This window comes from Hypomesus transpacificus, chromosome 1, assembly GCF_021917145.1.
Source record: "Hypomesus transpacificus isolate Combined female chromosome 1, fHypTra1, whole genome shotgun sequence".
Lineage (NCBI taxonomy): Eukaryota > Metazoa > Chordata > Actinopteri > Osmeriformes > Osmeridae > Hypomesus > Hypomesus transpacificus.
The window spans coordinates 4,099,129-4,119,657 of NC_061060.1; the positions used below are offsets into that span (position 1 = coordinate 4,099,129).

The 20,529-nt window shown below is 40.1% G+C and overlaps 2 protein-coding genes across 5 annotated transcripts in view; one reads left to right on the plus strand and one right to left on the minus strand.

The window, feature by feature from the left end:
• glra1 (glycine receptor, alpha 1) overlaps window positions 1–8,848 on the plus strand; it is a 36,010-nt gene extending 27,162 nt beyond the window's left edge. For all 3 annotated transcript variants that reach the window (XM_047018865.1, XM_047018947.1, XM_047019033.1), the window contains one exon: window positions 4,571–8,848. In XM_047018865.1, the coding sequence (XP_046874821.1) occupies window positions 4,571–4,858 (288 nt within the window). In that variant the 3' untranslated portion in view covers window positions 4,859–8,848. The remainder of the gene's footprint in view (window positions 1–4,570) is intronic.
• A 2,494-nt stretch (window positions 8,849–11,342) lies between these two features.
• On the minus strand, window positions 11,343–18,457 carry g3bp1 (GTPase activating protein (SH3 domain) binding protein 1). 2 transcript variants are annotated; one of them, XM_047018509.1, is made up of 12 exons: window positions 18,259–18,457; window positions 16,683–16,799; window positions 16,334–16,415; window positions 16,068–16,241; window positions 14,562–14,652; window positions 14,300–14,393; window positions 13,937–14,159; window positions 13,699–13,800; window positions 13,402–13,519; window positions 12,743–12,868; window positions 12,332–12,441; window positions 11,344–12,202 (listed from the first exon to the last, which is right to left on the minus strand). In XM_047018509.1, exons 2-12 carry the CDS (start codon window positions 16,775–16,777, stop codon window positions 11,963–11,965), a joined length of 1,455 nt encoding a protein of 484 aa, XP_046874465.1. In that variant the 5' UTR covers window positions 16,778–16,799; window positions 18,259–18,457; the 3' UTR covers window positions 11,344–11,962. The 2 variants fall into 2 exon arrangements, with proteins under 2 accessions (XP_046874490.1, XP_046874465.1); XM_047018534.1 differs by lacking the exon at window positions 18,259–18,457 and having other exon boundaries at window positions 11,343–12,202.
• Window positions 18,458–20,529: the final 2,072 nt, after the last annotated feature.

The window sequence follows — 20,529 nt, forward strand, 5'->3', positions numbered from 1 at the left end:
GTGCTTGTATTGCTCGCTCAGCTATTCTCAAACCACTTCAGGGTATGTGAATTCAGTCAGTCACTGAAAAGAGTAAAAAAGCTCAAAAAATAAATCCTAAATCCTTTTGTTGTAATCCCCAATCCCACTGGGATGTATGTAATAGGTGGGGTAGATTAATAACCCTGAGCTCCAAGGTAGATCACAGCAAACAGCTACCTCACAGCTCATCGTTTTGTTAACCCTCCCTGTTCTTCATGAGGAGAGAAAGAAGCATAGAAAATCCTATAACTGCCAGGAGTGACCCAGATCCTTTACAAAATCTCTGAAATCTCAGAGTTCATGAGGATTTTCTGCTGATATCATATCAAGGGTGAATCACTGTAGAGTTTTGGAAATGTGCTGAATTACATTATGGGCCGCATCACAACGTGATTTGCTATTATTACGTTGGTCTTATATTTTGCTGCATATAGACAAATTGATTAAGCGTTTAATTAAATCTGATGCCATTTTTGTTCACTGTTTTTCTTGTAGTGACCACGGAAAATGCAAATTTGGGTTAGGGTTATGTTGTAGGTTTGTTAAATATACATACATACATAGATATATCCATACATACATATATTCATGCATGCATGCAGGCATACCCTATGTATAAGTAAATTAATTCTACTATAGGATATCAGTGCAGATTTTCCCACAGCAGTACTATACTAACTACAAGGATCTGGTCTCTGCATCACATATTTTAATGTCCATTAATTGTACTATGGTCACCACCGTTATGGCCCTTAGAGGCTATTTCAGTGCCTAGGCTAGCTCTTCCATTATGGCTTGTAAAGCCTATCACTCAGGTGGAGAGGACTGCAGAGGAAACTGTCACATTCAGGCTCCACACAATAAAACAAGGCAAAGGCAGTTCTGGTGCAGGCTATTTAGGCCCTCTCGTACCTAATTTCCCTCAAAGGCCAGACAACTGCAGGCAAGGAACATGCAAGCATCTCTGGGATTCTAAGGGATGAACCTGCAACAATTATGCTGATTTCTGTAACCGTCTAGGATCGATTAATGGCACAGATTGTCTTGAAGGTGTTGCCTGTGTGTGACCAAAATCTTTTTTATTTAGTCTCTAAAATAAAATGTGTGTTTTTTATGAAGACACTGCAATACTAATATAAGGGAATTACACCTCCCCCTGCTGATAAGAGATAGTAACTTCGACCCTCTCGCCATTCATCTTTAAAGGATAAATTGGCCTGCAGGAACCGATTTCTTACAAAAAAATAGCTTGAGATTAAAAAGAAGTGAAGCCCTTGCAGATAAAGAAAGTAATAAAGAAAGCCGTTTTCATACACGTACCCTGGCCATTCAGTTTCCCAACAATAAATAAACAGACAATAACAATGTTATTCTTTTGTTGTCTAAGAAGTACAGACAGACCTTTTTATATAAATAACAGGTGCCTAATAAAAAAAATGGGCTCAATATTTTACACCCCTATTACCCATATTTGATTTCACAGTTTGAGAAAGCCATTTTGTTTAGTATTGCATGGGTGGGTAGTGTTGCCCTCAAGGCTACAACTACTAAAAGCCAGAGTCTTTTATAGCAAAACATTAGAAAAAAAAACGGTTACAGAACGAGGAGAAGAAGTGTAAGAGATTGTCTTTTGATGCCACTGTGCCCTGGCATATCATTCATAGATGTCACAGAAAGTAGGTGAAAAGAGAAGTGAGCCCTCAACTACAGACACTGTTACGCTGCTTAACAATGACAGGGGCTTATTCAGTGGGAAGTTGATGACTGATGGAGGATAATCAGCTCATTAGCGATGGTCAGTGCTCAAGGGGAATCTTTCACTAGGGATCGTCTGCTCCTGTTCGTGGTGCTTTGATCTGGGGCTGTCGAAGCGGTTTGTAAACATGGAGGGATAAGAGTGAGGATTAGCAACGCAAATAAGTCTACGGTGATTCATCGAGCTAACCTCCATACTGCCTTACAGGACAGAGGCTTATTAAAGTGTTTATCGTTTTCTACTTAAAAAGACAGGTGTTTCATACTGTGTGTATATGTTTTATCCTTAATCTGATTCTGTCCTCTGGAATTTAAACCAATACTATAAATCAAGCTTGTAATGAATATCAAATAACAATACACTTTATTTAACATGTACATGGTTGTGAAACTGTCACACTGTTTACTGTATATCATAGTAGACATACACTAGCTTTGTCTTATGAAGGTGTCATGTTCGCTCATTCATGTTCGCTCATTGTGTAATTAAATAAGATCAACTGTTTGAACTCATTTAAAGAGAGCGGGAGCTGTGCATAATGGTTTTAGGTCAGTGGCTTGATGAGAGAGTGGCAGTTGGACAGGCTCCCTTTATGCAACCACGTACTGCAGAATCAGGAACCTGGATACAGGGTTACAAATTCAGTTTGGATGTCACTCATCGGATGTTCACCTGGTCCACTGCACATTAATCCAAAAATATCATGGTTTCCAAAAGGAATTCTGAAATTGCGACTAGAAATTTTTAAGGATATATATTCGTGAATTAATTTTTCAAGATGGTACGGAACATGCTATTATGCCTGTGCTTTACAATAGCACAGGATATTAAACTTAATAAACCTACTTCATCTACCAAGTCGTTTATTGATATTTTTTGCTAATGAAAAAGCAGAGTTTTAGCTGATACACATCTACTTTTACCAAGCAAGAACATGTCATACATTGCACAACGCATAGGTTCTTGGGGTTAAGCAGAGTTAAGTATTCAACTTGTGGCATTAGGTTAGAGTCAGGCTTAGTCAAACAAACAATAGTAGCACTGTGAAAAGAATTGCATGCTGGGATGATCTTTCTCAGACCCCTCTGTTACAAACCCAGTGGCACCAGGAATTAAACTGAATGTAATCAATGTGGCGTCACCACCCCTTACACAATCTTGATGTGTCTGCATAATAATAGTATGTGGACTGCAATGAGTGTAAAACTTAAGCATTCCCTTAGACCGATTAGGGTTTGGGCTACAGAACAAGAAAAATAAGTCCCATAGACCCCCAGTTGTTACACTGTAACAACTTACAGTAGATGTGTGTTCATGCTTTCTATTGCAGAAGTGTGCATAATAAAAATTAATTAAAAAGAAGCTAAATGGGAAATGTAGAGAGATATTATACAGACATTATTCACAAAGAATCCAATGCTAAGCTACATTACACCTGCTAAAGCAATGGTTGTGAATAAATACTAGATTGAGGCTCTAACTAGTTGGTTTTAAGGTTCACTTTAATCTCAGCCATTAATCATGTCTGCATCGTGAGAGATATAAATACATCAATCATGAATCAATATTGTGATGGATGAAGGAGCCAAGAGGTTGTCATTTCTCTCTCTCTCTTTTCCTACTGCATCTCATTGCTCTCTCGTCCTCCTCCATTCCCTCTTTCTCTCCCCTTCTCCCTCTCCGTCACGCCACAGACCCCTCTCTCTGAATTGCAAATGCTGGAACAGGGAGGAGTGTGCTGCATCCTGATGTGCAGTCATAAATTGCTTCCCCCCAGTACAAACCCAAAGGGCATAGCTTCATTTCTCACTATTTATCTCCCTCCCCACTCCTATACACAGTGTAGGAGCCAGCTAAAGCTTACCTTATTGCATTAATGGGGGGGATTTTTAATTAGGGGGTGAGGTAATGAATCAGGCTGGGCTGAAGAGGGCGTGACGCATGCAGAACTCTGCACCGCGCCACAGCCTCGTCCCTCCTTACAGCTTCACGTCACGTCCCTCCACCAGCAACATTAATCATATGGCAGGGGGAATAAAGTGGAGCATCTGTAATACTTACAAATGGCGGAGACGTCGCCACTGAAGGACGAGGTAGAGGTCAACGCATGCTGCATTGTGTGTTACCCAGGCCAGGGAAACACAGTGGGACCACGCAAAATGCACAGACTTCGCATGGACGGCCACGCCCCTGAATGACACATATATTTTACCAACACAATTATGTTCTCTTTATCATCTTTGAGGCAGTGTGTGTTTTTGCTCCATTCACCCCCAACAGGCATGAACAGTAATAAACGGGGTGGCATGGATGCAAGGACAGAAAGAGGACGTGGTGTCTAAAAATGGCTCCTTGAGAAGCAAAGTGCTGGTGTTGCATTGTATGAGGCAATGCTATTGACATCCTTCACATTTTCTAGTAACAGGCTGAGGTTAAAACACTGCACACCCATAACCTTAAGTGATAGCAATGCCAATACAACTATTCTGTCGGATCCATATTCACAGTGCTTAAAATGACTGGATTGATAATGCCTGACTTTGACCTTGGGTGATCTCTAGGGGCTCAACTTGAGGTCTTTGAATGCTGAAAAAAGTGCAGTCTCATGCAGTATCTACCTATCCATCCATCTATCTACATGCCTCTATCTATCCATTCATTTGACTCTATCTATACATCTATAAATAAATGGATTGATTATTAAAGACAAAGCCAAGATGTGGACAAGAGAGATAATAGTGTGTAATCACTTTTTTTGATTTCTAACCAAACGATTATTTGACTTTGTTGCAGGAGGATGAGGCTGGAGAGGGTCGATTTAGCTTCACGGCCTATGGCATGGGTCCCGCCTGCCTGCAGTCCAAGGATGGCATGGCCATCAAGGGCAACAACAACAATGCACCCACCTCCACCAACCCCCCAGAGAAAACTGTTGATGAGATGCGAAAGCTCTTCATTGGCCGAGCCAAGAGGATCGACACAGTCTCCCGTGTGGCCTTCCCTCTAGTTTTCCTCCTTTTTAACATTTTCTACTGGATCGTATACAAGATCATACGCAGTGAAGATGTCCACAAGCAGTAAGAATGAAGAGAGAAGAGATGGAGAGAATAAACAAGTTCAATAATGCCAATCTCTCCCCCCAACTACACTCCTTCCTGATCAATGCTCACTGGCTTTTGGGGGCGATTCCCTGGCAGAGGTATTTATCGATATCTTATTTTCCTCTTTTTCAGTTCCAAGCCTTTTCTAGAATAATCCGGACCAGTGCAATAGCAATGCAGTAAAATGCATGGTATATGAATGTGGCAATATATCTACAAAAATAGAAAAATGAAAACGTAAATACTCAAGACCTTTACAGATACATTCAAGAACGTTATGATTGAATTACAGAAATTTTAAAAAGAAAAGAAGAGGCTCTTGTAAAGATGTGTTTTTGCAACTGCATTATATGAAGAAGCTGGGGCAGCGTGCTGTAATATATTCTATATCTATCATAAATGAAAAAAAAGTAAAGGAGATTTTAAAGGACCTACGGCTGTTTGGTGCTTCCATAGATTAAGTGATGCAAGGACCTTCCGTCCTATATATCTAAATTTGCTTCAACGTGTATTGCAAGCACTTGTCAATGCTTTCCTTGAACCGTCAACAATTATAAACTGAGATTTCATGTGATTGATGCCGCTATCGATTACATGATTAAAACTCAATGAGAGGAGATCAAAAATATATTGTTTTATACAAGCTGTGGTCCATGTGTTACGCTATATGTGCTTACTTACTTTATTAAATTATTGCATAGTTTTTTTAAATATTTATTTCTGTGCCAAGTAAACATCATGCTGCTAATATACATTGAGCAGCTCCAGTTCTCTGGGACGTTTTCCATGTACACATTGTCATTGTACAGAAATTCCATTTATTTGTTCATGTATTTTCTTTTCTATGGTGTTGGTTCTTAATTGTCATTAATAATTGATAAGAGTTGGCAGGTTATTCCACTGCTTTCTTCATGAACCACTGAGAAGACCAGAGAGAGAGAGCTAAGTAGCAAACATTTTGTTTTTTCCTTTTTCTGTCTGCTATGGAGTCAAAAAAGTTCTCCGAATCTCCCGTAAATGTGATCACTGATTTACATATCAAATGCCTGTAACCATTGTTTTTTTTTTTTTTACGTTGCTTCCTTTAACAAACTTGCCAAAAGTTTTTTGATTATGAGCTAAGACCTTAGCTTGGGTGGCCTGCAGACATCCCAGTAATCACACAAGATCCCACCTCATAGCATGACAAGATGGAGGCTGCGCTAACGTCAAATACTTAAATGAAATTGAAGTAAAAACCTTGTGTATCTTTTTGATCCCATGATTACATTTAACATGCATTAATGTAGTTCAACATATAAAGTATTATTTCTATTGGCTAGGTATTCTGTTAAAGACAACCGGAGCAAGTAATGGTCTTATTGTGTAATGTACACTTTAATAAGCTTACATAGTACAAAAGGGAGTATTTTGTAGTTTGACTTACTGTATGGAAGTGAAATGCATTGCTTTTCGTCAGGCTTCTCTATGCAATTAGTAATATATGCAATTATTTTTTTAGCTTTACAATGTCAAAAGTTCACTCATTTTCAAGTCGTGTCATTATCAGAGGTTTCATTTCAGAAATCGCAGAGAAGATTTTCAGTTGCGGACACATGTAGGCCTAAGATACAGTAATGCATTGCTCTGAACTTGCATAATTCCTCCCTGTAAAGATGTTGCTAACTATTGGACATTTTCATGCACAACAATTTTTTTAACAACGTGAACATTTCACAAAGATATAAAAATGAAGTCTTTTTGTGAGTTTGACTAAAATTCTGACAATTATATGGGAGAGGAGATTCATCTATATGCAAATGTATGGATTTGATTGACAGGTTCAAACCTCTTTGCTTCTGGAGCAGGGGGCCATATACTGATTGCTTAGGTGTGGTCATTTGCATAAGGTTTGGAGAAACAAAAGAACAGAGTTTACTTGTTTAATTGGTGGAACTTACACTGATAGTTGAGATGAGGTCACCACAATGTCTGTTGATCCAGCTTTAATAATAAAAGTCTGGAGAAGTGCATAAAAAGTGAAAGCTATTGAAATAACAATGGAATTATTCTCTTATACTTTTGTGATTACCGTAGCAACTGCAAAATAACAGAATCATTATTGAGTCTTTAAACATTCTTTAAGAAATGGTACAAGGCCAAAGTACTGCAGCTTACACGTATGTGCTCTGAGCATTTTCATCTGAGAATCTATCCTGTTGGCACTGAGCTGACTAAACTGAACGGACGATGACAACGAACGGATGTTGCTGAGTTCAGTCATTTGCCAAATTTTGGTTTTATACTAAAACCAAAGAAGCATTTTGTTAACCAATTATCATTGCCTTCCTGGCTTGTCATTGCTATGACAGGAGAAAGTATGATGCCACATTTTTGTATCAAATACATGTATGCAAATTATAAACAATATTGTTTATTTATAGGGACTCATCTCTAAGTTCACTCCGTTACTTCCAATCGGGATGAATTGTATACATTTACTTCTGTCTGTGGTAGCTAACAAAATGCTATAATTTGATATGAGTCACATCCTGTTTCTTTATCTATTTTTATCTTAACAATTATACAAAATGTTATACTGCATTCTGAGTTAAGTATGAGTCATTTTCTTGTAGTAATGTATGTTTATCAATAGTTCCCTACAATATTAGGGGCTTGGTAACTTGCACAAGAATAACAATTTTCACATGAAGGTAAGAAAAATGTTACAGTAACTTGTACAGTTGGGTATCAATATGTGTTATTCAGATTTGGCTTTCTTGCAGTTGAGTCAGGCACTGACTAGATTCAGGTATCTTAGTGTGTTTACAGCCTATACTGGCTGCATGAACGACTTGAAGGGCTTTTGCATTAGGCTTCTCAAAATATTTTAAATTACAATGATTTGCCCCCCATAACAATGCATTATTATATGCAAAGTTTTTTTGCAAGAATGTGGTTAAATTATTAGTCTATAACCTACTGGCTATTTTAAGATATTGGCAAAGCAATTGTTTGGCCAATGTTTTGACATATGTGCAATATTCAATTGTTAAAACATATATGTGTACATTTGTTAATACATAGATTTTTGCCATGAAACTATATTATATTGAATACAAGTCTGGACAATTCAACCATAATGACTATTCAATAAAATAATATTGTCTTGTGCCATATACATTGTGTTGAATATGAAGCCAACGATACTAAGCATATCATGTAATAATACAACTGTCATGCTATTAACACATGTATACTGGTCATGGAGTGTAGGCTTATGTAGGTCTGCTCACTGTATCAAACATTACAGAAAGGTTGTCCATATTGCAGTATGGGTTTACAGTGTAGGAGTGCAATGTTCAAGTATCAAGTAGCATGTTCTGATTTAAGGATTGATATCACTGTTTTAAGTTCATTGTATTTATTATATCACAAGGGTTAGTAATGACAACAATTGAATTGAGCAAATATTAAAAATAATTTGAAAAGAAAACATTCTTGAACAGATGTACTCAAAAGGGGATGCTTGTTTATTTTATTTTTGCACTAGTTGGAATGGCCTTAATTTTAGCTTACTTGCTTAAATTGTGTATTGGCACAAAGTGCACATGTTCATTTGCTTACAATATCATGATATCCAAGAGTGCACTTCAAAGCAGAAACATTCAGTTAAATCCTTTTTATTTTTAATTAAAGAGAAAACAAAATGTTTTGCATGAGTATTAATACTAAGGCAGATATTTTTGGCTTGTACAAAATCTTTGGCAATTTGAAGAAACAAGAATGTACAATTTCTGCTGTGTATGTATATAACTAAATATTTATTGAAATATGTCATAATACTAATTCAAATTACAATTAAAGGTTTTCTGAACAAAATCTCTTACCTGTTTTTGAACATTGTCAAGGTTGTTGGAGTTGGACTATTGATTTATGTTACTCAACCCAAGGATCTGTGTAATCTTTAAAAAATTATTAAAAATGCAAACAAATCACTTCACTAGGTTGTATTCATTCTCTTTCCAACTAGCAGAGTTTATAAGTCAAACTGCTCTCCAGCCTATCAATAGATCAAGCTGGCTGTAATCCAGACAGTAACATGTTAACATTTAGCAAATATACAGCATGCTACCAATAGTTGTACTTAAGATAACTTACATTCATGTACAAGCACACATGTACTAACACCCTAACTCACAACCCAACCCAACAACATGCTGCCTTTCTGTACATTGTAGTAGACATATTTTGGAACCAAGATTCCTATTGGTCATCTCTCACGAGTTTGTACAGAGTAAGTAAATAACACAATCAACGGTGTAATATCATTTAATAAATTGAACTATTTGTCTTCCTAGGGATTGAAAAAGTACTCTCACTGATGACGTTTGTACCAATTGCACTGCAAAACTTCATGGAATCATCAGAAAGTACCTTCTAAGTCACAATCACAGTTTTTTCCTACATATGAAGCTTTCAGATGTGGAAAAATTACCATGACCCACAAAGGACTGCAGCTCAATCATTCTCTGCCTTGGATAAAGTAATGCATAACAAGCTGCCCTTCCCCCATCTCCAGACCACCCGGTCCTCTAGATCTCCCTTCAGTCGCTCCACACTGGGACTGGAACTACATTACAGCTGACACTGAAAATCACCCTGGAGGCTTGAACCCACTGAAACATGAAGGCTCTGACAGAAATTTGTTTCTCCATGTAGAGAAAGTAGAAATATGAGCTTTTCCCTCTCATGGTTGCCAAAGAAAATCAGTGCTACGCAGCTACCTTTTATAGTGTAATAATGATACGAGTTTCAAGGGAAAATATTGGCAATTGTGAAACGTGCATTTGTTTCACAATTTCATTCATTCATGTACATGTAGACATGCATTGGCTTTCAAATTCTTGCATACGCACACAGGCAGGCATGCACAAATGAACCGAAGCACATGTGCAAACGTGTCCTTTCGACGCACGTCTTAGCATGTGGCCGGCTTATTGCTTTGCAGTGAGTCATGTGTTCCAAGGTGAGCGGCAGCGAGGTTGCAGGCTACAATAGCTCTGTGGCGGTTTGACAGCTTTATGAGAGCATCCATACGAGTCGTGGTGTGTGGGTGTGTAAAATAATGTGTCGTCCCACATCAAGTCCCTGCTCAAGTCCCGGTGGTGAATGTGCCAGGCCATCTACTGGCAGACCTAATCATGGTGAATGAGGGTAAATATATATTTTTTCATACTATTGGGAAACCTAAACATGCAGGATTTAGTGTTTTTTGTCAATATATTTAACTCAATTAAGTCTGGTCCTTTATTTTGAAAAAAATAGTTTTTGCCTCACTAATTTCTAAACTATTGTGAGGGTTAAGTATTAGTCATAGATTTTGTCATGGATTTAAATATTGAATTCATATGGCTTAGGCTAGGTTTTAACTTTTTCCAACACAAAGCAGATGCACAAGAATGCATCATTTCAGCACATGTTGCACACGACAACAATAATCAAAGCAACAACCTCCCATGGCATTGCTGACACATCCAATGTGGGCCCCAGAGCATGGCATGGACCACACGTCACTGTAGTCACATGGCCATAATACTGTAGCAACAAAACATGGTGCAAGCACAACAGACAAAATCATGGAAACAAGAGAAAAACATGTACTCCACACTTTCTTCTCCATTACTGGGTTATAGCTCATCTGCCCATAACAGATTTAGAACTCTCCGGGTCCTTTGCATATTGCCTGGTTTTCCTTTTTCCCGGCCTAGTAGTGGATGGCTAAGTGTACCCTCTAAGATATTACAGATGTAATCAGCAGTAGACTTGGTCATGTCTACACCAAAAGCACTTGTGAACCTTTAGATAATTGTCAGATAAGATATATTAAAATGTGTTCAATAAAGTGTTTCAACAACATACCCATCAATTCTGAACTGCAATACTTACCCTTTCGTTATCTTCGGGTCATTCTGACCCATCAGTCATTGTGACCCACCGTCGTATTGCGACAACTTCACCGCCTACAAAATCTAAGTGAAGCATTTTCTTTTAACCGTTGGGCTATCTCAGACCCCTCACATTACGAATTGGGTAAACACAACGATGGTTCGTTATGAACCTTTGGGTCATGTGACCCAAAGGCAGCACAAGGGTCATCACTAAAGGGTATAATAAAATAAAATGTTTTTCCGTTTGCATTGATGGATCCCAAGACATCAAATGTGTGTTAGCAGTAAATATCCTCAACAGGTATTGTGCAGATATGGATGTTTATTTTATTTATTTTATAACTGTTCTAAAGCCCTGCCCACCTACAAGTTAGCAAAACAAAGTACCTTAGGTTTGAAATGTTAACAATTGTACACAATAATTACACTCCGCTTGAAAAGTGCAATATTTCAGGAAGACTAGCCAAAATTAAAGTGGTTTCAAGACATTAATGCATTTCTTGCACTTAGTGTGCACGGTCAATGAACATTAGCTGATCAAAAAAGATAGGACGGGAATTTCGAAACAGTATATCATGTTTATTTTTTGTTTTGTATCAGTTGATTTGCTTCTTACACTGTTCAAGTGCATTAGAAGGCATACAGGATTTCATACATGCTCAATAAAACCATTCATTCACAATCATGATTTAACATAGCTAGTAGCCTTTTTCAAATAAAACTTTACTTGCATTTGACCTTATAGATGGAGGCTGCAATACACAGGATTGCCCAAGCAGTAATAACACGTTCCAATACGAAACAGGGAGAGAACGTGAGAACCAAACCTTGGGTTTTTCCCCCCCCAATTCAAGTCGTTTTTACCTTTTGCTGCTTGTCCATCTTCAAGTTAAGGATAAATAACGTAGACAGGAGAGAAGATAAAAGTCCAGATCGTGTTGTTTTGGGGGACAGGAAGGGGGACAGGCCGAGAAAGGGGAGTCACATTCTAGAATTCTGGATGGGACAGGAAACTAAAGCAGGACATGGAAAGACAACAAGAAGACACGTCATCTTGAGTAACGGGGGGGGGGGGGGGGGGGGGGGGGGGGGGGGGGGGCGAATCAGGAGCCGACATGGCTTCAGCAGGAGTGGGAGGGCCGACGCGGCAGGCGTCACTGGCGTGGCACCGGATAACGCCCTTCGCTGGACCCAGTCCCACGTCCAGAGCCAAAGCTGGGTTTCTGTGCCATTCCCCCTCTGTTAGCAGGTCCCCTGGGCCCACCTATTCTCTCGCGTGGCCCCCCCGGGCCACTGGGACCCCTGGGTCGGATGTCACGCCGATCCCCTTCTCGTGCCGAGCGAGTTTTCTTCTCCTCCACATTCAGACGCACGTCCCCTCTGAACTTTATAGGCTGACGAGACAAGCGAGCAAAACAACATCAGAAACAGGATATTCTTTTAATAGAAAACTGAGCTAAAATGTAAAACCGCATTAGAGTAGAAGGAAACACGTATGTAACATGAAATTAAGTCAACGTTACCCTATTGCTTAAGATCTTCTGAACTGGCTCAGAATCGTCGAAGACCACAAATCCAAAGTTGGGAAGCTTTCCTCCACTGTTTATCCTTAACTCAAGCACAGTACCATACTCTGGAAGAGAAAAAAAAGGTCTGATGAGAAATCTTTAAACAGTTGGGGAATGTCCATTTCACTGTTTGTACGTCAAATTATTCGGCAGCCATGACATGGCCAACCAACAGAGGGCAGTACAACAGTACGTATTTACGTGTTGGCTAGGTGACTTGTTAATGGCATATCGTAATCACAAGTGTATTTCTGGTAACACAAACTTAACATTTAAGGTAAGCCTAATGCAAATATCACCAACAGGCCTATTTTGCATGGATACATTGACGAATACACAGTAGCAGATATTAAAATTGAGACTTACGCTCAAAGAACTCCTTAAGCTCAGTCTTGTCCACGTCATGGGGGACGTTTCCAACAAAGAGCTGGTGGCTGTCTGGATACCTGACTGCACGACGGACCTCAGTAGGTGAATGTTCGCCTTCCCGCACTTTAGGGTAAAGATCGTTTATTTACTTTGAAATATATTCGGATCTACAGTGGAGCATCATAAAGAGACACCTTTCGACATAGTACTGCGTCAAACTGAAAATCCTGGAGTACCCAACTAAAGACCTTGTTAAGGTCAGCGCTCGTTAGATGATAAACAGGACTTGATGTGTCATTGAAAGCTGATTGGTATAGTTTATGGTTTTGTTTCATGATGAGATGAATAAAACCATTATGAGATGCTGCAGTGATTTTCTATTTGCATAAATGCAAGATAACAAACGGCAAATGAAGTGCAACATGTTTTATTCATTCCAATCTTTGTAGAGGCAGATGGTTTCGATCAGCAAACGAGTTGTTCGTAACAAACTAAAGGTAATGAGGAGTCTGGTAGGCCACATAAAAATGTGTGTGCACCAGTGTGAAACAGACAAGAGACAGTATTTACAACGATGGCAGGAACATGGAACAGTCTCTGATAAGCACAATGCTCCAGTTGAGTATAACCATACTGGTGTGTGTGTGTGAGTGTACCTGGTCTGGGTCCCCTGTGTAAGGGAGTGGGTCCGCCGGGACGTGGATCTCGTGGTCGCTGGTCTCTCTGTGTTCTCTGTGTTGATGCTTGGGCTTCCGCCTTCACCTCTAACCTCGGCTACAACAGTAGAATTTATGAGTTTGTGTCACTAGGGTTGAATGCTTGAGGTTGGTTAACAAGGTTAGGCCATTGAATGCACATGAAAAATGTATAGGGATTGAATTCTACTAAAATATAAGCAACATGTATTTTTTTTAATCACAACAACGCAAAAAAAAGAAAAGAAAGGAACATACTGGTGCTGATGCAACTTTGACAACGTGAGGGGGGATTCCTGATACGTGGACTGCCCCACTGGGAGGAAGGTTTTTACTGGTGACCGACGCCCATGAGAATGGCTGCAAGAGGAACATTTGTTGATTAAGGTACTCGGAACACATCGATAAAAATTGATTTCATAAAAACAAATAAATTAAACAAATTCCTACTGAAATGAAACATCCTGGAAAATAAAGAAACACTCCAGAATCCTACCCGGTTGTCCTCTACCGCAGAGGGTGCGAGGTCAGCTGGTGAGTCGGAGGCAGCAGGACATTTGTCAGCCAGTTCAGGTTCTGTGTGGGGCTCTGGCTCCAGGCTCAGCTCCTGTTCTGCCTCCACAGCCAACTCCACCTCCAGCTCCTTCTCGCACTCAGGCTCTGGGGTCACAACAGCCTCCTCCTCCTCTTCCTCCGCCACTGGCACAGCTGGCTCTGAGCTGCAACAGCACACGCCTCATCAACTCACTGGAAATGGCATGCCATTTCCAGAAGTACCGCTTTTTTTCTTTGCTTTTTTTAATTGGTCAATCATAACACAGATGTAACAATTCAGGCAGCCGATATGATGTTTATGTACCAGGGTGTCTGTTCATAGAAGCCATCGGTCTGGTCTTCAACCACATCAGGTGAAGGAACTCTTTCATTTATGTCTTCAACCTCATCCTCGGACTCTGATTAAAATGAGCACAAACACAAAAGATTTAGTACCATGTTATAGTACCTCTGAAAACTCCCAATAATTCTGCATCTCTCCAATGTGGATAAACCAAAATGGTTTCCATTTAGTCATAAAACAGTAGATAAACAATACACCAAATTCAGAGCATTTAACAACTTACCTTCAGGAGCGTCCGAGTCCGAGTCTCCAAAAACCTCATCTTGATAGCGGAACACATCATTATGAACGTAGAACTTGTTTGCAACAGTGCCCTAGAAAACATGATACATTGCAAGGTAAAGCAGACTTCTACTCACGACATGTTTCACCATAGTAAAGGCCAACTGATATCGGCCGGCAGATATTGACAACCGAAATTAGTTGAACGTTACTCTCTAGCAACAGAAAAACCAAGGAAATGTATTCCAAGTGCAGCTTTACTGCATAGAAGTATTACCAGCGTACGTACTTATCATTTTCAAACATAAATGATATAGCCACGGGGCACACCAGATCAGTAACAGAGACGATGCCTCTGGCATCCATTACAGAAGGAGACCTGCACACACTGAGCAGCACCATGGAGAGAACCCCCTTCATACCCTCACAAGCTGGGGCACAATCACCAATTAGCCTCCAACAAGCTCCCCAGCAGCAGACAATTGGTGATTAGAGCCCAAAGAAGAAAGCCCAGAGGCAATATCAAGGGAAATGAGGTAAGACAAAGACCAAAGCAGCTAGTGAGTGTTCTTTTCTGGCTCATAGACAACTGCAACACCAACCACCTGACCTTCTGGATTTGTATGGATGCATATAACCAATATACCCCCCCCCCCCCTACAAACGAGCATATTTTATAACACCAACCCCCTGAAGACCTGAAACCCTCAGAGCGTTTCTAGGTCAAAGAAAGTAAAATTAAGTAACTTCAAAAAGGGGAAGGTTAGGGCCAAATCCAAATACTCCCCCTTCCCCCTAGCCCTTAATTTACCCCTAGCCCTCGAAACTGAGGGTAAGGGCTACATATCCCTAAGAAATGGGACGCCACTTGGTTACGGGTACGTCATCTAGCACGTATCGATATCTCCAAAACAAGTAGTGTTGTGCACTGATATTAAATGAAATTCGCTGCTAATGGAGTTTACTTAAAACTGTAGACATGCTAGTCAGAGAAATGCAGGACTGTTGTGCAAATCAGCACTGTAACATTAGCGTACCAAACTAGCAATTTTTTTTAAATGTTTCAATTAGGAAAATGGTTGCAAATATATGTACAGGACTGTGTATACCACAAAACAAGACTGTCAATTTTATTTTCAATTAATTAAGCCGAAAATATTACATTTAATTGGTCTCTCTGGATGATCTGGCCGCCATTGTTGCCGGTCGTGCAGTATTCACATAGCCCTAGGTTTCAAGTAAGCTCCCTATCTTACTTGGTTTTAAGGCGTGTATACCCCTTCTTAGCCCTACCCCCTATTTCAAAAAGAGTATTAGGACTCCACTAGCTCTCACAGGAATGCGCAGAACTGAGGGGAAGGGGTAAGGGGGAGTATTGGGATTTGGCCTAGGTACTTGATCACAAGTACCTAATGCAAGAGCCTTCCACTAAAAAAGGTAGAAGATAGGGATGGATATCTAAGACGATTTTATTGTTTAAAGAGGTAATTCTACCCAAGCAGCTTACCTCAGGGGCAAGCACAAAGGTCTGCATGAACTTGCGCATAGGCTGCCTGTTGTTGGACAGCTCCCCCATGACCTGGACCACAACCCCCTCATTCAGGGTGGAGTGGGCATCTACGTGCCTGATCTTGGTGTGGCAGTCACGGAAGCTTAGGGCCAATACCTTCTTATGAATCTCCTGGTGATTACAAATAAAACACATTTCAATGTCAAACAGAGATGTGGTAACTGACAATGTATGAGGAACACTGGATTTTTTCGAATACTTACAGACTGACCGTACACAGCCTCGAATGGTTTTCCATTGCCGTCTATGCCTCCATGCACATAGGACGAGTTCTTGCCATAGAACCTGAGAAGTATTAGCATCACAATACAATGGTGAGTATCAACCTTGCCAACAGACATCGAGACAATACCAAGTCATCTTGGTCAGCTTTACTAGTTTGGATGTTTTGTTCATAAATTTGATGTTTTGCTTGCACCAAGCAAAAAAAAAAAACTACCAAAAAGTATTGGGACTCGGGTACTATCAAATATTTTCTTTATATAGTCTTGTGGAACCAGTACCTAGATTGCATCAAGAAATTACAGGGGTCCAGATTCATATGATGATTACCTGTGCAGATAGTCAGGAGCCTGGTTAAGAAGAGTGTAATACTGTCGGACAAACTCCCGCCCGACGAGCTGGGCACTTGGCTTCTCCATCACCATTTCTTTGGTCAGCTGGATGAATCTGAAGAGATGAAATGGGTTTGGTCATAGAAGTGTAAAAGATACTGACCTAACACATTAGGACTTCTAGCTACATTCATGTATGGAAGACATCCATGCTCCCCACTTGGGGTGCGGGTCAGGGGACTCAGATAGCTTTAGCTTGCTGCTTAACCCTCTAATACACAAACATTATATCATGCAATAACTTTTCCAAAACCACAACTGTCTACAATATTTCAAAAACACTGAATACACATTCTTAGTGTGCCATGGCATTGTCGTTTGAAGTCTTTTCATAGATATTTCTTCACAAGAATATCGAAAAATTAAATTCTCATTTTTTGGTATTATTTTCGAATCCATCTCACATGTTTTAACTTTTGGGCCTTAACATATACATCGAAGCTCGATACCGATTGCTTATTACCAATTCATTAGACCCATTTAAGACAAATTGTGCTTTACATCAGGGTACCCTCTCAGGTGTGACGTACATCATGTAACAGTACATTACCTTATTGTAAACATGGAGTCGTTATGTGACAGTAGAACATTCAATTTACACCGGAATATGTGTATGTTTCGCCGGTGTATGCTATTTTGTCATAAGGGGAGAGAACGCCTTCCAAGTCAATCCCTTGCAACCTAGCAATTAATGGACGTTTGCTTGCAGGGGCAAAATACATCACGCGCACAGCAGTGAAGTTAGGAAGACTTGCAGAGGTCAATCAATGGCCCTGCTAGGATGTTCTTCTAGCTGCCTTGCTAGGTAGCGAAGTACACACGCGCACGACATACCCAACCTAGCTAACACTAATCTGTTATCTAACGTGTTGACTGACACGACGGCTGTGATAAAGAACCAACTCAAGTTATCAATATAACTTTCAACTGGCTATGAAAGTATTTTAGATGCAGTTAACGTGAGACTAACGTTTGTCCTAGCACGAAAGATGAATAATATAGGCTAGCTAGGCTAACATGGTCAGGCACATTACAAAGCACGTGTCGCACGACAACTCGTACTGCACTGAATTGTTCGCCCGTCTCGAGGATTAGCCAATTGCCCGGCTCTAATATTAGCTATAGATACAACTAGAATCATCTAGTCAACAGCGCGACTTGGTTAACTTGATGTAGCCTTTTTTGTTCATGTTAACTAATTAAAAAAATGGTATATACATTATATATACACACACATACATACACACACACACATATGGATCAAGTAGTACATATGTAGAATAGTCAGTCGCTTACACAACCTATTTAGGAAACAAGGATAAAATAAAGGGACAATAAATGGGTCGGTTAAAAAGATTAGACAAGCCGAATTAGCCAACTGTGCGAAATCATGTCTAGATGGAAAGCTACGCTACATTACGGCCTATCCTGCTACATACCGTAGGCAGTCAGTAGCTAGCACTTTTAGTATTTTACAATGCAAGATAAGATGAGCGATAAATATGTGATCTTACCAAGAGTCAATTGTTGAAGTGTTAATTTACAGAATATCCTCCCGCTGCGAACAGGAGGTTGCTAGACTAGCTGTCTAGCTAGAAAGAAGGTTTGCTAGTGGCTTAAAACGTGTTACCTTGGTTTCTTACCGGTTTTAGATACAAAACTACAACCGAACATGAATAGGAGAACGCCAATGATTTTACAGAAGCGATTGTAGATTTCACCAATAAAATGTGTCCAATTTGAAAATGTCAGGGAACAGCCAATTGTTGTGGAGTATGCATGTACCTGAAGCGTTCTATACAACCAATTGCAGAGTACGCCTTGGGCATAGCAAGCTAGATAACGCACCAAATGCGGTTCCAGTGTTCCGGAGAATCCAGTTCCCCTGTTCACCCTCCCTTGCGCGTGCACGAAATCATGACGTTTTCTTTTGTTGCTTGGTTGAGCTGAATGTGATTTATATAAAAATAAAATATAAATATAATGTGATTTATATAATTGCGTGCGTCAGCTTATAAATCTCTCTACCTACTTTCCATGAGCATAAGGTACATTCTATTTCTTGATGTTGGTTAGTTAATTAGCACTAACAGGCGTATTGCTCAATCACAGTAACATATCACCAGCATATCACTCATTCACTCATTAACTCTATGGCATCACTGTATTGCTTTATAAATGGCCAGACAAAAAGGGGGGGGAGGAAGGGGGGAGTTGAATGAAAGTTGAGTATCCTAAAATTAAAAGGTTGGCTATCTATTATACCAAAACAAGTAGCCTTCTGGGCAAATGAGGTCTGCATATGAAGGTTACTTCATAATTAAGTAAATTGTTGACGTCGCAGTTACGGACTAGCAACGTCACAAAATTACGTTGCTAGGAGGTCGCGGTTACGGACTGGCAACGTCACAAAACAACGTTGCTAGGAGGTCGCGGTTACCGACTGGCAACGTCGGAAAATAACGTTGCCACGACGTCGCGGTTACGGATTGGCAACGTCCCAAAACAACGTTGCTAGGAGGTTGCGGTTACCGACTGGCAACGTCGGAAAATTACGTTGCTAGGAGGTTGCGGTTACGGACTGGCAACGTCGGAAAATAACGTTGCCACGACGTTGCGGTTACGGACTGGCAACGTCGGAAAATTAACGTTGCCACGACGTCGCGGTTACGGACTGGCAACGTCACAAGATGACGTTGCGGCAACCTACTGGCGCCCCACAGATGCACGGTCCCGCCAAAGACGTTGCGGCAACGTATGTTTGGTCATCGCGTGACGTTGCGACAACGTCAGGGCAACGTAAATGTGTTAGCTGGGTTGCCTACTTATTGTACAGTAGGCCTACAATAGGTTATTTGTGCCTGCAACAAAACGAAAGGTTGTGTGTTAAAAACGACACACAGTAATACAAAAAACAAAAAAATATACACAACTGTCCGAACAAGACAATGCTCACGAATAACTCGACATTTTCTGTTCAAATTGGGATATCTTAGCACTGTAAGATATCTGTAACTGTAATTACTATACTATACTTTATATCCTGTATTTTATTAGTAAATTTACTAACAATCATCAATAAATGTACCTTATGGTCTTGGAAAGTAGGTAGAGTACACTATAAGCTAACACGCAATTATATAAATCACATTCAGCTCAACCAAGCACCAAGAGAGAACGTCATGATTTCGTGCACGCGCAAGGAAGGAGGAAGAGGGGAACACAATTCTCCGGAACACTGGACCATGCGTTTAACATGTTAAACCACTTGAGGGCGACACAACTCATCTAGTCCTTTGCTCATTTCGCATAATGGAATTTCGCACGTAATATACATGTTGGTTCACTGCATAATGCTGCTACTCATTAAGAATTTCAAAGTATGCAGATATGCCAGCTGACTCAAACATTACAGACATATAGGAATCCTCAGAGTGACGGTGTTTGAGTAAATATAAATGTCTGGCCACGTAAGCAAAGATGGGATAATCAGCTCTACAAATAAGACATGTTTCCAAAGCTTTAGCCGATCTGATGTGAATTTCATGTTTAGATTTGACAACTAATGTCAAAGAGTAACTTATTATGCTACGATTGACCTAAACCATATTCCACTTCCATGCATCATTAGGGTAAGCCTTAAAAGATCCCTATAAGGAAAAATGTATGACTTGAAATGATCTTTAAAAGAATTCACGAAATCACCGATAACTCCGTGAGCTGAGATCGCCATATCAAAATGATTAACAGTCACTCATTGTGCTGGGGGTGTACAACAGAAAGCA

Coding starts and splice junctions, on each gene's coding strand:
- g3bp1 (XM_047018534.1), bottom strand. CDS start 16,777: ATGGTGATGGAGAAGCCAAGTGCCCAGCTCGTCGGGCGGGAGTTTGTC. Junction 14,653..16,067: donor CCTTTGTGCTTGCCCCTGAG/GTAAGCTGCTTG, acceptor CATGTTTTCTAG/GGCACTGTTGCAAACAAGTT. Junction 12,203..12,331: donor AGAAGATCTTAAGCAATAGG/GTAACGTTGACT, acceptor TTGTCTCGTCAG/CCTATAAAGTTCAGAGGGGA.